This window comes from Lacerta agilis, chromosome 2, assembly GCF_009819535.1.
Source record: "Lacerta agilis isolate rLacAgi1 chromosome 2, rLacAgi1.pri, whole genome shotgun sequence".
In the NCBI taxonomy this organism is placed as follows: Eukaryota; Metazoa; Chordata; class Lepidosauria; order Squamata; family Lacertidae; genus Lacerta; species Lacerta agilis.
The window spans coordinates 32,783,267-32,796,250 of record NC_046313.1 but is presented as its reverse complement, the minus strand read 5'-3'; the positions used below and the strand labels follow the sequence as shown (position 1 = coordinate 32,796,250).

The following is a 12,984-nucleotide window of genomic DNA, read 5'->3' as shown; positions in this document are numbered from 1 at the left end:
GCAACCTTTCCCAGTTCCCACCCGCTTCTAGTCCCCTTCCCAGACACTTTGCACTGCAGTGGACCAGAAGGTTCTCATCGGAATAAGTAGCACAATCCTTTACAACTATTAAACATGGGCCCACCTTGGGCAGCATCCAGTCCTTGGTGATGGGAGGCACACTGTGGTGCTATGACACAACAGGCAAGGGAGCCCATAGTTAGCTGGATCCTACTTGCCCCCCTTACCTCATATAGCAAGCCATCCCCAGCCATAATGACCAAGGCGCTGTACATGGATAAGTCCGTCTTCCTCACCAGATCCCAAGCGTGGTTGTTCTTCTCTAGCAACAAAGACAATGAGCATGTATGACTTTTATGTTATGTCCCAGGGGGATATAGTTTTGCATTCTCTAAGGGTTCCTATTGGGGCGTGGGTGACTGAGGGTTAAACCACAGAGCCTAGGGCTTGCCGATCAGAAGGTCGGTGGTTTGAATCCCCGTGACAGGGTGAGCTCCCGTTGCTTGGTCCCTGCTCCTGTCAACCTAGCAGTTTGAAAGCACATCAAAGTGCAAGTAGATAAATAGGATCCACTCCAGCGGGAAGGTAAATGGCGTTTCCATGCTCTGCTCTGGTTCTCCAGAAGCAGCTTAGTCATGCTGGCCACATGACCCAGAAGCTGTATGCTGGCTCCCTCGGCCAATAAAGCGAGGTGAGCACCGCAACCCCAGAGTTGCAAGTAGATAAATAGGATCCACTCCAGCGGGAAGGTAAACGCCGTTTCCATGCTCTGCTGACACAAATGTCAGCCTTCTGGGAATGACATTTGTCTCCCCCCTCCCCCCCTCACACACAAAATTGAGAAAAGCAAAACAAATAGTTGGTGGAAGGACCGTACTTCACACTACAGGTGAGGCAGAACAATCCTATCTCCAAGAGGTGGCAAAATATGTCCTCCCTGGCCATCATTTGATGTCAAATGGAATGCTACCTGTGCCAGTCCTATTTGATGGAAATGGCAAGCTGGTTTGAAGCAATGTTTCATCAAATTAGGTTACAAACTGAAGGGGATGGGCATCTCAAAAAATGTGTGTAACAAGGAGTTGTTCTCTCCCCACATCTCTTCTTGGAATGGGGTGAACAGGATCAGCCAGACCTTTACAGGAAAGTTTGCTGCACTTTGAAATCAGTGAAATCACAGCCACACTCACAAAGCAGCACTGCAGAAAAGGGTCAACCTGAGTTGGGCTGGAGGTAGGAGTTATTTGGGTTTCCTTTCCCTGCAAAAAATGCAAGATTAGAGCCTTGTCAAGCCTATATCTGCATTTTTAACTGTTCTGTTCACACGTAGGCAGCACTGTAATTAAACAGGGCAGGCTGTGATGCTCCTAAATCAGCCTTCCCCAACCTGGTGCTCTCCAGATCCCAATCATCAGCCAGGCTGGCAGGGGATGGCAAGAGTTGGGAGTCCAACCAGATTGGGGAAGACTGCCTTAGAATTTTAGCTACCCGGACAGTTGAGCAAAGGAGTGTCCTGCAGTTTGGCAGTGCCAGCAATATCACAGGTGTGGGTGTGGGTGTCAGAGCAGAACTGTACATAGAGGTTTGAGCACAACCACTTTTGTGGGGCTCCAGCCATCTTAGGACATGCATTGGCTTCTGTCATTCCAGAGAGAGACTGCAGTTTTCATGGTGGCCTTGTTCAGGCACAAGACTTACCGGTTATAAACATGCTGAATCCTATGTTGGCTTCCGTCAGCATCGGCTGCACTTGGGACTTGAATAGCTGCAGTGCCTGGCCGGACCCGCTGCGTGGATTCAGCAACACCATCACCTGGCAGGGCCGGGAGAGCAGCCCAAAGGTGGCTTCTGCACAGAGACAACAGAGGTGGGGAGATCAGGAATTACACCCTTGTGCAAATCAATTGAAACAAAGCATGTTTTCTATCTTACTCAAAATCCTGTACTCACAACAAACACAAAAAGTAAGTTGATCATTATGGTGTCGGAAGCCTGCAGCCAATAGAAGAAATGATGTGCTCACCACAATATACTGAGGTTCTACAAAAGGAAGTTATTCCAGTGCTGGAAAAGACGTATCCTGATGGTACTGGGATATTGCAGAAGAAGAAGAAGAGGAGGAGGAGGAGTTTGGGTTTGATATCCCACTTTATCACTACCCGAAGGAGTCTCAAAGCGGCTAACATTCTCCTTTCCCTTCCTCCCCCCCCCTCAACAAACACTGAGGTGAGTGGGGCTGAGAGACTTCAGAGAAGTGTGACTAGCCCAAGGTCACCCAGCAGCTGCATGCAGAGGAGCGGAGACACGAACCCGGTTCCCCAGATTACGAGTCTACCGCTCTTAACCACTACACCACACTGGCTCTCCCCTGTCACACATTGAAAGTGGTGTAAAAATTCATGACAAAGTAGCAAATACAGTTACAGGTGGGTAGCTGTGTTGGTCTGCCATAGTCAAAACAAAATAGAAAATTCTTTCCAGTAGCACCTTAGAGACCAACTGAGTTTGTTCTTGGTATGAGCTTTCGTGTGCATGCAGGTATCTGAAGAAGTGTGCATGCACACGAAAGCTCATACCAAGAACAAACTCAGTTGGTCTCTAAGGTGCTACTGGAAAGAATTTTCTATTTTGTAGCAAATACAGGTACTTGATTGGCCAGGGAATTCCCCGGACATAAATCGCATTGAGAATTTGTGGGCTATATGCAAAAGTTGCCTCCGTGCTGTACACTGTACGACTCTGGAGAAGCTCATTCAGGTGCTGATTCAAGTGTGGTACAGGGATCCGAAAATCAACAGTGACTGTTCAAAACTAGTAGACTCCATGCCAAACCGTGTTCAAATGCTGCTTAAAAATAGTAGCGGTCATATTGGTTCCTAATGTACGTATATGTGAGCTTTGTACAATTATATGAGTTTTATACCATTAAAAAATGAAACTACATTGTTTGTTTCAATTAATTTGCACAAGGGTGTAGCATCATGGACTAAGGCTTCTGCCTCTACTTTTCTTATTCTGGCCTTATACATTTTTTTAAAAAAAAAAATCCACATATTTTTATTTGCTTGACCACTCAAGCTGAGTTCCAGAGTTTAAACAATGAATAAATGAAATTAAATGGAGAAGCAGATGCAACCATCAGGAATGGAGGCAAAACTCTTCTCCCTGTTGCACACTCCCAACCTTCCCATGTGCAAAGATGTTTCAAGGATAGCAAGGCTCAGCTTTGGTTTCCTTTGGGGGAGAAAATACTACAGACCTCCTTTCCTGACATAATTGGGAGTTGTGGTCTGCACCAAAATGGCGCTCACACAAACCTTTCGCAGAAGAAATCCACTACTGGGTTCCCTGTCAACTTTATTTCAGCAACTGAGAGACAGCAACCTATGGATGGTTTGCAAAGGAAGATTGACCAATAGATTCTGCCCACCGCTTGCCCTGCCATACATCAGGCCTCTTCCTTTGAGGGTGGAGGTGGGAATCAATTTCTCAAAGTTTTGGTGGTGTGTTCAGTTAACTCCCACTAAGGAGAGGTTGCAAGAACAAAATAACCTAAGACGAGCCTGTTGAATCAGGCGAATGGCCCGTCTAGACCAGCATCCTATTCTCACAGTGCCCAAACAGATGCATTTGGGAAGCCTGCAAGCTGTACATTAGTGCAACAGTGCTTTGCATCCAGCAACCAATTTTCCTACGAAAGGAACAGTCACTCAGCAGCATGCAATGCCAGCAAATCCTAGCAAATAGATGAAGACTGAAAGATGCAGGTATGCATGTCTACACAACATACATTTTAAGCACCCCCTAAAGGATCATGGGAACTTCAGTCTATCCCCTCACAGAGCTATGGTTCCCTCCACCCTTACCAAACTACAATTCCCTGGATTCTTTGTTCTGGAAGGGGGAATGTGATTTAAATTTATGGTGTGCATGCAGCCTGTTATTAAGCAGAGTTCTGAGAGAGGGGGTGAAGAAACTCCTTGGTCCCTTTTCCTTCCGACCAATGCCTATTGCCTAGCAGTCAGGTGGGTGCTGTTGCCAACCAAGGGAGGGGAGAGTATTACAGATGTTAAATAAATAATCTTTTAATTATTATTTGCACTGGTCTACAGATTTTCATCTTAAGTATCAGGTCTGTAACCCCTTGCAACTGGTGCAAATCGCCTCCTGCTCACCCACCAAAACAGATGGCTAGGGCAGGGTTAGAGTCCCACTGGGTGGTAAATCAATCTCTTGGCTCCCCAGCTTAGAAATATAATTTCTAACTACCTATTCCCAGGTGGGAAAGGACTTGTTAGGATTTTGCTTTATTTATTTTAAAAAAAGGAATAAAGGCTGTAACACAATTGTACATATTGGAAAATACTTAACACATTTTTTATATAAAAAAAATACTGGACCTAAGCCATACTCTCAAGCAGATTTTCGGCTGCTTTTAGTTATTTTGATGAGGTGTTGTTGTTGTTTTCCACTTAATTGTTCTGAGTTGACCTGAAGACTTTTTATGCAGAATGGTGGGGGGGGGGTAGTGTCTTTCTCCTAAGTGTGAGGAAATACCTTCAATGTTCATTACTCCTTGCAGTGGGCAACTTGCCATGCTCTTCAAGTTCACCATGCACATTACGCCTCGAATGAACCAAAAGAACCTTGCCTTCCTCTTCCTCTTCCACTCTGTATGCTCTAGCACAGGCATGTCCAACAGGTAGATTGTGATCTACCGGTAGATCACTTGACGTCTGTGGTAGATCACCAGTAGATCAGTGGCTCTCCCCAAAGAAGCTAAAAAAACTCTGGCTCCCCTAAAAAATATCTCAATGTCTTTGCCCTGCACCTCTAAAATGACCTGAACCACCAAAAACAGGGCTTTCCTCCCTTAAAAAAAGCTCAACGTCGCTTTCCTCTTCCCTAAAGAAGCTCAACAACTTTGACCTGAACCGGGTAGATCACTGCCAGTTTTTAACTGAGTAGATCACAGTCTCTTGGAAGTTGGCCACCCCTGCTCTAGCATAAAGAGGACTTCTCACAATGTAGTCTGCCCAGTTATCAACTTTCCAGTCTCACTGTTCTGTAGACTGGCTCAGCAATCAGAGCCGGCAGATAACTCAGCACAAATGATGCAAAAATAATTATAATTCCTGCACAAACACACCCTATTCTCTCTCCCCCTTCCTGTTGCGTATTGTGGGTCTCACATGATGCATGATTGGCAAGCAGGAAAGGAAGTTAAGTAGGAAAATTAAAATATTTTTGCTGGGTGTTAGAATGGGCTGTGATGAGAGATGGTGTTAGTCACGAAGTTCTCTAAAACATAAATTAAAAGAGGCGGATGGGGCTGGTGGAAGTAACTCCAAATTCAAATGCCTTTGAAGTAGTGTGTTTCAATTGTGAAATGCCACCCTTGGTGAACAGCAGTGGCTCAAGCAAAATGTCTCGGGTAGATGAGACCCCAAACAGGATAGACTGTTGTTTACTCTGCATCCAGTGAGTTATCGCTGCTGGTTTGGAAAGCAGTGTACACATAACATTGGCCACAATCCATATTTATCCTGTATCTAACTTACTGTTTCTTAGGAAACGCTATGTTTTGAAGTCCTTTCACCCAAGCCAGCTTTGAATTGGGAAAATAAATGACCTAGCTCTGTTTAAAGCCGATGATGTGCACACAGCTTAGGTACTGAACATGTGGGGAAGGAGAGCAGAGGGACTCTCGGAAACCATATCAAAGGTTTCGTAGGGGCAACGCCAACGTAAGGAAATAAAAGCTGTGCTTTAAAATGTACCATCAGTGCTTTGAGCTCTCATGCTTCATTTCAGAGTTCCAGTTACAGGTAGGAAGCCGTGTTGGTCTGCCATAGTCAAATAAAAATAAAAATCCTCCCAGTAGCACCTTGGAGACAACTAAGTTTGTTCTTGGTATGAGCTTTCATGTGTGCATGCACACGAAAGCTCATACCAAGAACAAACTTAGTTGGTCTCTAAGGTGCTACTGCATGGATTTTTATTACTATTATTTTGTTTTCATTTCAAAGAATATCTTTGGCACAGCTAATAATACTACCGACCAAGTCTGAATGCACAGGCTGGTTTAATGTCAGGCAGGTGTGGCATTGTTCTTCAACAAGAACCAGGAGCCAACCTCACTACCTGTTCATCTATAGCGCAGTTAATTATATCAGTTCCCAAAAGAAAGGCAGTATCACCACCTTCCCCCATCTGCAGCAGGCACAGAAACTACGCTAAGGGCTACACTGACTACAGCTGCTTTCAGAAAGTATCATCAGACCCAATTAACCATGCGTGCCAATTAGTTTCCAACATGTTGGCTGCTAGCTAGATCTTTTTGACTGCTACCCTGCAAAACGGGGCCATCCCAGGCTCCGCTTCTGTTATTTTAATGCAATGCTGAGAAACTGAGCTACATGAATGATTCAGAATCGGAAGAGTGATGCTTATGGCTTCGCATCCTTTCCCTCTTCCTGCCTGCCTACCCCACACCAAAAGCTTAAGAGTCCAGCCCATTTATCTTCCTGATACATATTGCTACGAATGAAGCTACTATCATGTCCCAAGGGGAAGCCAAACTACAGACAGAACTGGCAAAAAAGATCCAAGTTTACTCATTTTCCTGACTGGGTCTTTATTCAATTTGGGAGGTTCTGCTTCTTAGTTAAAAGGATGTCATAAAAGGCGTAGTGATACCCAACAACTTGGATGGCTTTAAAAGACAAGACAAATACATGGAGGATACGGATATCAGTAGCTACACCTCATGGCTCTTGTTCTACCATCACAATTGAGGCAATAGGCCTCACCAGGATGGAAGAAGACATCATTTCCCATTCCACACAGCACTGTTTCAATGGCACTGCAGTTCATCTTCCACCAAAAATGAACTTATTCGTCTCGCTGTCTACTTAGGCAAAATTACATAACTTTTGTAATTTGCGCAATTACATTGTGGTTACTTTATTCCATCCTGTTCCCTTCAGTACAAAGGAAACAGGATGAGTTTGATCCAAAGCAGTCCTTCCCTCTCCTCTCCCATGTCCCCTAAACCTGTTTTTCTCCTGAAGTAGCTTAACAGGGAGGACTAGAAACAATGATTTTTAAAAGCTAGTGCAGAGATTCTGCTGGTTCCATTAGCTCCCATTAAAGTAGCCAGCATCTATGACTTCAGGACCTCCTCTGCCCTTGGTGCTGAATGCATTTACTTCAGCAGGCAGGTGGGAAGCAAAACCAGAACACTGCTTTTGACCCAGTTCTTCCTCAGCTAAATAAGTATAAGCTTTGTATAACAGCCAGCCACAAACCTCTCCATGAAACGGCGCGACTAGCCCTGGGATTAAGCTTCCACTGCCTATCATCACGTTTTTCAAGCTGCATTTTCGAGAGTGTGAAATCTTGCTAACCCCTCAAGAAGAATACCATGCACTCCATTTTCCTCAATCCTTTTCTTCCCATGCAAAACTGGGGAGAGAGAATTCAGCCCGCCCCCTCCCCAACCACCACAAGGATCATAGTTCACAATGTCAGGACATATTTATCTCCTAGGGCCCACAGATTATCAAGGTCAAGGAGGCGGCAGTGCAGGTAATACGTAGCTGACAAATTGGGGAGTGTTTAGGGCGATAACAAAAAGAAAAGTAACTCAGACTGGCAGAAGCTGCTCAGGGAGTGCTGGGATGTGAGCAATCGTTTCTGCGGCAAAATGAGAACACTGCCTGAAGCGCAGAGCAAGAAGGTGGCTGCGCCTTCGGTTAAGGGCCTTCAGGTTTTGCATTTAGCCTAGATGAACAATAACCTTGCAGTGATGAATTTAGAAGCATGCAGGCATTCCTGGGGTCACAGTCATGGGCAAGGAGAGCCAGGAAACACCTGTATTTGTTGGAATGCCATAGGAACTTTGTTCATACTGCAATTATTTCCCTTGTTCCTGGGTTTGGTGTGATTCATTCATTCCATAAATCCAAAGCTTTTTTAAAAAGCTATTTTAAAGGCTGCGAGAGAAATAAAGCAGAGTCTACTGTTGTCTTAAAAGTGAGGAAGAGGGGGTGGGAAGTATGGTATCAGCTCTTTCCTTGATGCTTTTCAATCTGGCTTCTGGCCCTGATTATGGAAAGGAGATGGATTTAGCTGGCAGAATCAATCTTTTTCTACAGATAGAGAGGGGGAATGCTTCCCTCTTGATCCCTCCCCCGACACTCTTATCCCACTGTCTGGAACATCTGGTTGAGGTGCAGGGGCTGACTGGTTTTGCTCCTTTCCAACAGTATGATGCCAGAAGGTGGCAGCTGGAGGAGAAACACACACTTTGGGTAACATGCTGCAGGGTTCTGTAGATCAACCCTATTGCCATGTTATTTCGTATCTCTATGCATTTAACCCACTGGGAGACAGATGGTCCAATGGCCCAAGTCCACCAAGGAGTCCCAAAAGGATACCATAATTCAGGCATAGGCAAACTCGGCCATCCAGATGTTTTGAGACTACAATCTCCATCATCCCTGACCACTGGTCCTGTTAAGTAGGGATGATGGGAGTTGTAGTCCCAAAACATCTGGAGGGTCGAGTTTGCCTATGCCTGCCATAATTGATGGTGCTGAACACCATTGGTAACCAAAAGGACCAACAGACTCACAGGTCCCTCATCCACTAGGGCAGCCTTTCTCAACTTTGGGTCCCAAGATGCTGTTGGACTACAACTCCCATCATCCCTAGGTAGCAGGACCAGTGGCCAGGGATGATGGGAGTTGTAGTCCAACAACATCTGGGGACCCAAGGTTGAGAAAGGCTGCACTAGGGAAACCAAGACAAGTTCAGTCTCAAATCAGGGTGAATTCATCGGTGATGTGTTTGGCAAATAGTTACACTGGGCTACCGCAGGTTCCACCAACCCCTTTTGCAGCCCAGATTGTTGAAGGCCTCCTGCTTCTGGGGGCGGGGGACCTCTGCTGGGTGACACTGTGTAGATATGCTTGGTGGCAAAGAAAGGAGTTTTCTTCACCATCAGAGATGTACATTGGAATCCCCCAGAAAATATATCTGGGCCACCCTTGAGACCAGCAGCTCAGCAGAGAGACTCTTAGATAGTGGCATGAATGGAACCCTACCAGCAGAACTCCTTGCCTCTCCTGATAACCCACTAGACCAGCCTTTCTCAACCTTGGGTCCCCAGATGTTATTGGACTACAATTCCCATCATCCCTGACCACTAGTCTTGCTAGCTAGGGTTGATGGGAGTTGTAGGCAAAAAACATCAGGGGACCCAAGGTTGAGAACCACTGCACTAGACACTCAAAACGGGAAGACGGCTGAGCAAAAAAGAGGGATGATACCACAAGAGATTATTTCAACTCCACCTGCTCACTGAGCCAGAGTTGCTGTTGCTTCAGCAATAAACCCAAGTTGGGTTAATCCAAACAGGTCTCAGTCATACTAGCCAGGTCAGGGTGTTCCTCCCAAATCAAATCCTGGATGGCAGACATTTGTTTTCCTGGCCACGGGTCCTGACATTCAGAAACACTACCAAGGGACCTGGCAGGTTGCTGGCATGCCAACCAGGATCTCTCAGACTGGAGGATGAACTGAAAGGGAAGATAGCAGAAAGCTGCCTAATTTCCGTTCCCCTTAACAAGCTCACCAGAGGCCCACCATCACTCTCTCCCTGTTCCCTGCCCTGCCCAAAATACTACCAGTGGTGTACAACCATCAACACAGGTCCCACATACACTTCTATTAACTCAGGCTGCACCAGCAGGAGCCAACAAACCGAGGAGTGTAAAGCAGATAAAAAGCAGCAGCAAAAACTGGAAACTCATTAAGCACTCACACTCTCCACCTGACAAACCGAAGCCAATTCCACCTGCGTCTGCTCTCAGCCAGTTCTTAAAAAAGAAACTTCCTTTTTCGCAATGAAAGCTGTAATTCTCAGGAAGCCGAATTTTGCACCGAGTGTCACATTCTGGGCTTTTTTTCTTTCTTTTTTTGGGTTCCCACAGAATTGCAACATGAACGCAGCCACCGGAAAAGCACAGAATGGGGCATCCGTTGCATTGCGCTTCCTGAGAATCTGTCATTTTGAGGAGGGTAGTTCCAGCCCTTGTGGACACAAAGATATACCTGAATGTAAGCAGGCAATGCCTGCTGAAGTGTTGGAAGGGGAGTAAGATTTCAAGTAGTTGGGGTGGAGTTTCATAGCTGGAATAATATTTTTTATTTTAAAAAAATTAAGTCACAGAAGATGCAAATTGGCGTGATTTACAGGCTTCAGAATTTAGAATGTCTGGGAACAGAATTTTAGTTTTAACACCAAGCACACACAATCCCTTGTTATACATCTGCCAGGAGTCAAAGGCACACATTCAAGGCAAAGGGGAGGGTAAATAAAGAGGCAATTGTAGTGAGGAAAGAAGAGAGCACTACCACGACCCAATGGGAAACTGGCAGAGTCTGCAACATCAAGTGATATAACAGAGTTCAAAGCAGGATGGAACGAATGAATGAAAGCGGTCCCACCTAGATAATATCTCTTGGCTATGCCAATTAGGAAATGAAGCTTCAGAGATTGCCTATTTCTGCATGAAAGTTGGAACAATAGGTCCATCTGAAGGGAGGTCATACAGAAGATGGAGCTGGCTTGTTCTCTGTTGCTCCAGAGGGCAGAAATAGAATTAAATTCTTTATTGGAGGGGAGGGAACTGCATAGAAGCAGAATTCAGGATAACTTTAGCAGAACATTCCTAACAGGAAAAGCTAGTTGACAATGGGGCAGACTGCCTCTGGAGGAGATGGGTCCTCCTTCCCTGGAGGCATTTAAGCAGAGGCTGGACAGTCATCTCTGAGGGATGCTGAAGTTACATTCCCTGTGATCTTGCATTGCCTAGATCGGGGTGGCCAACTCCCAAGAAACTGCGATCTACTTACAGAGTTAAAAACTGGCAGTGATCTATCCCCTTTTGGGGGGTTAAAGTTGTTGAGCTTTTTGGGGGAGGAGGAAGGCCCATTTTTTAGGATTTCAGATCAAAGTAGTTGTTGAGCTTTTTTTAGGGAAAAGGAAAGCCTTGTTTTTTGGGGGTGCAGGGCAAAAAAATGAGCTTTTTTAGGGGAACCAAAGTTGTTGAGCTTCTTTGGGGGGAGCCAGTGATCTACCAGTGATCTACCACAGACATCCAGTGATCTACCGGTAGATCACAATCTACCTGTTGGACGTGCCTGGCCTAGATGACCTTCTGCCCCAACCCACATGGCCCGCTTTTGGTACACTGCCTTGGATAAATCTTGTTAGAGGTGGAGGGAAATGACCCAGTGAATGACAGCTCTGATGACTGACCCCTCACATGTCTAGACTGTCAGATTCTTTTTGCTCTTACTTCCTTTGCATCTTGCAGAAAAAGTGCTTTCCAGAAAATGGTAATACAACTTTAGGTCTTACCAGCTCCCTGAATCAAGTTAAGATTTTGCTGACTCGACCACAGAGCAGGAGAAAATGCTGATGCTGCCAGAAATATTTGCTTGGTCATGTCTGAGAGGAGGGTGGGGCAGCACACAGACATCATGAAAGCAAACCATGTTCTGCAGCTCAGGAAGCTCTGAAATGACAACAGCCTGTCCCTAAGGATTATACGCTACTGGGAAGGAAGAGTAGGCAAAGGCTAGATATAGTGTTAGATAGTTCCAAGACTAGGGATAAATTTGGTTTTGTGTGCATTTGAAGGAGAAATTACCTAATTTGCACTTTTCAAAGCAATATGCAAACCAAAACACAGCTATCCTTTGAAGTTTGCACTTAACCAAACTTTGTGGTGCAGTTCTCCAGTCAAACAGGGTGTAGAAAAACAGGTATTTGGGGGCAAACGTGCATAAAAATTAGTATCTTAGTGAAAATAACAAACAAAAACGCTTTACATTAGGTTTAAAATGGCTTGCAAAAATCTGTATACTGTAATAGAAGAACTTTATGCTAAAATGCTGCTGAATCTTCCATGAGGTTTTTTTTTTTGAAAAAACAAACAAACGTGGAGAACTGAATTTAAGATTGGGAAACTGAGAAACGAAGAGAAATAAAAAATGAAAGATTCACATCCACACTAGCCAGAAGAGACAAGACAGAATTAAAGCTTCTCCTTTACTCAGTGTTTCAATTTCATATGCCCCCCCATCCAAACAAACACAATATTGTTCTGACTACAGAAGCCTGGTTGCTGTAATCAGAATGGTTGTATACACCTAACATTTTATTCTGGAATCACTGGAGACCGAGTACTGTGCTTGTTTTTCTACTAAGTCCACACCACAATCTAGAACTACTGCATATCTTTTTTTTTGCCTCTGACAAGTGCTTCTTGAGAAACTGGTTTCATTCTGAAAATAAAAGCTCATTGTAGATTTGTAACCTCACAGTGTGTTCATTTGGAAATAGGTGGAAACGGATGTAGGCAGTCCTGGCAATGGGGTGTGTCTATCCACACTTCCACAATGGCATGGTGCGTGGGTGCAGACCAATTCACAATCACCACTTCCTCCTTCATTGATGTGGGGTGTGTGCAGGGAGGAAAAGGCACATCTAAGCTCATCAAGGGATGGGTTTTCAAGCAAGCATCAACACACCCATCCTTGTGGACAGCAGGATCTAGAATCCATCTAGATCAAAAGCAGCATTCTGAGGACAAACAATGATGATTCCACATTGAGAAAAACTACATTTTTGTGCTACAGACTGGTTAGTATGTACATGCTACCAGCCAATGTGCGTAGGGGCATGGGGTTGTACTTGTGTCTGTGCCCATAAATATTGTGCACAGCACGTATTGCCCTAATTTCACAAATACATATCTGATAAAACAGCACCTATTAAACAATTCGGTGAGATATCATAGAAGAACAAGAGTAGAGTTTTGGATTTGATATCCCACTATCACTACCTGAAGGAGTCTCAACGTGGCTAACATTCTCCTTTCCCTTCCTCCCCCACAACAAACACTCTAT

General features: G+C 44.9%; 1 protein-coding gene across 1 annotated transcript in view; it reads right to left on the bottom strand.

Moving 5' to 3' along the window:
* Window positions 1–12,984, bottom strand: part of SPHK1 (sphingosine kinase 1) — a 38,334-nt gene that overhangs the window by 6,352 nt on the left and 18,998 nt on the right. The window contains exons 2-3 of the mRNA XM_033139409.1: window positions 1,699–1,848; window positions 228–322 (exon numbers count right to left, since the gene is read on the bottom strand). Coding sequence (XP_032995300.1) covers window positions 228–322; window positions 1,699–1,848 — 245 coding nt within the window. The remainder of the gene's footprint in view (window positions 1–227; window positions 323–1,698; window positions 1,849–12,984) is intronic.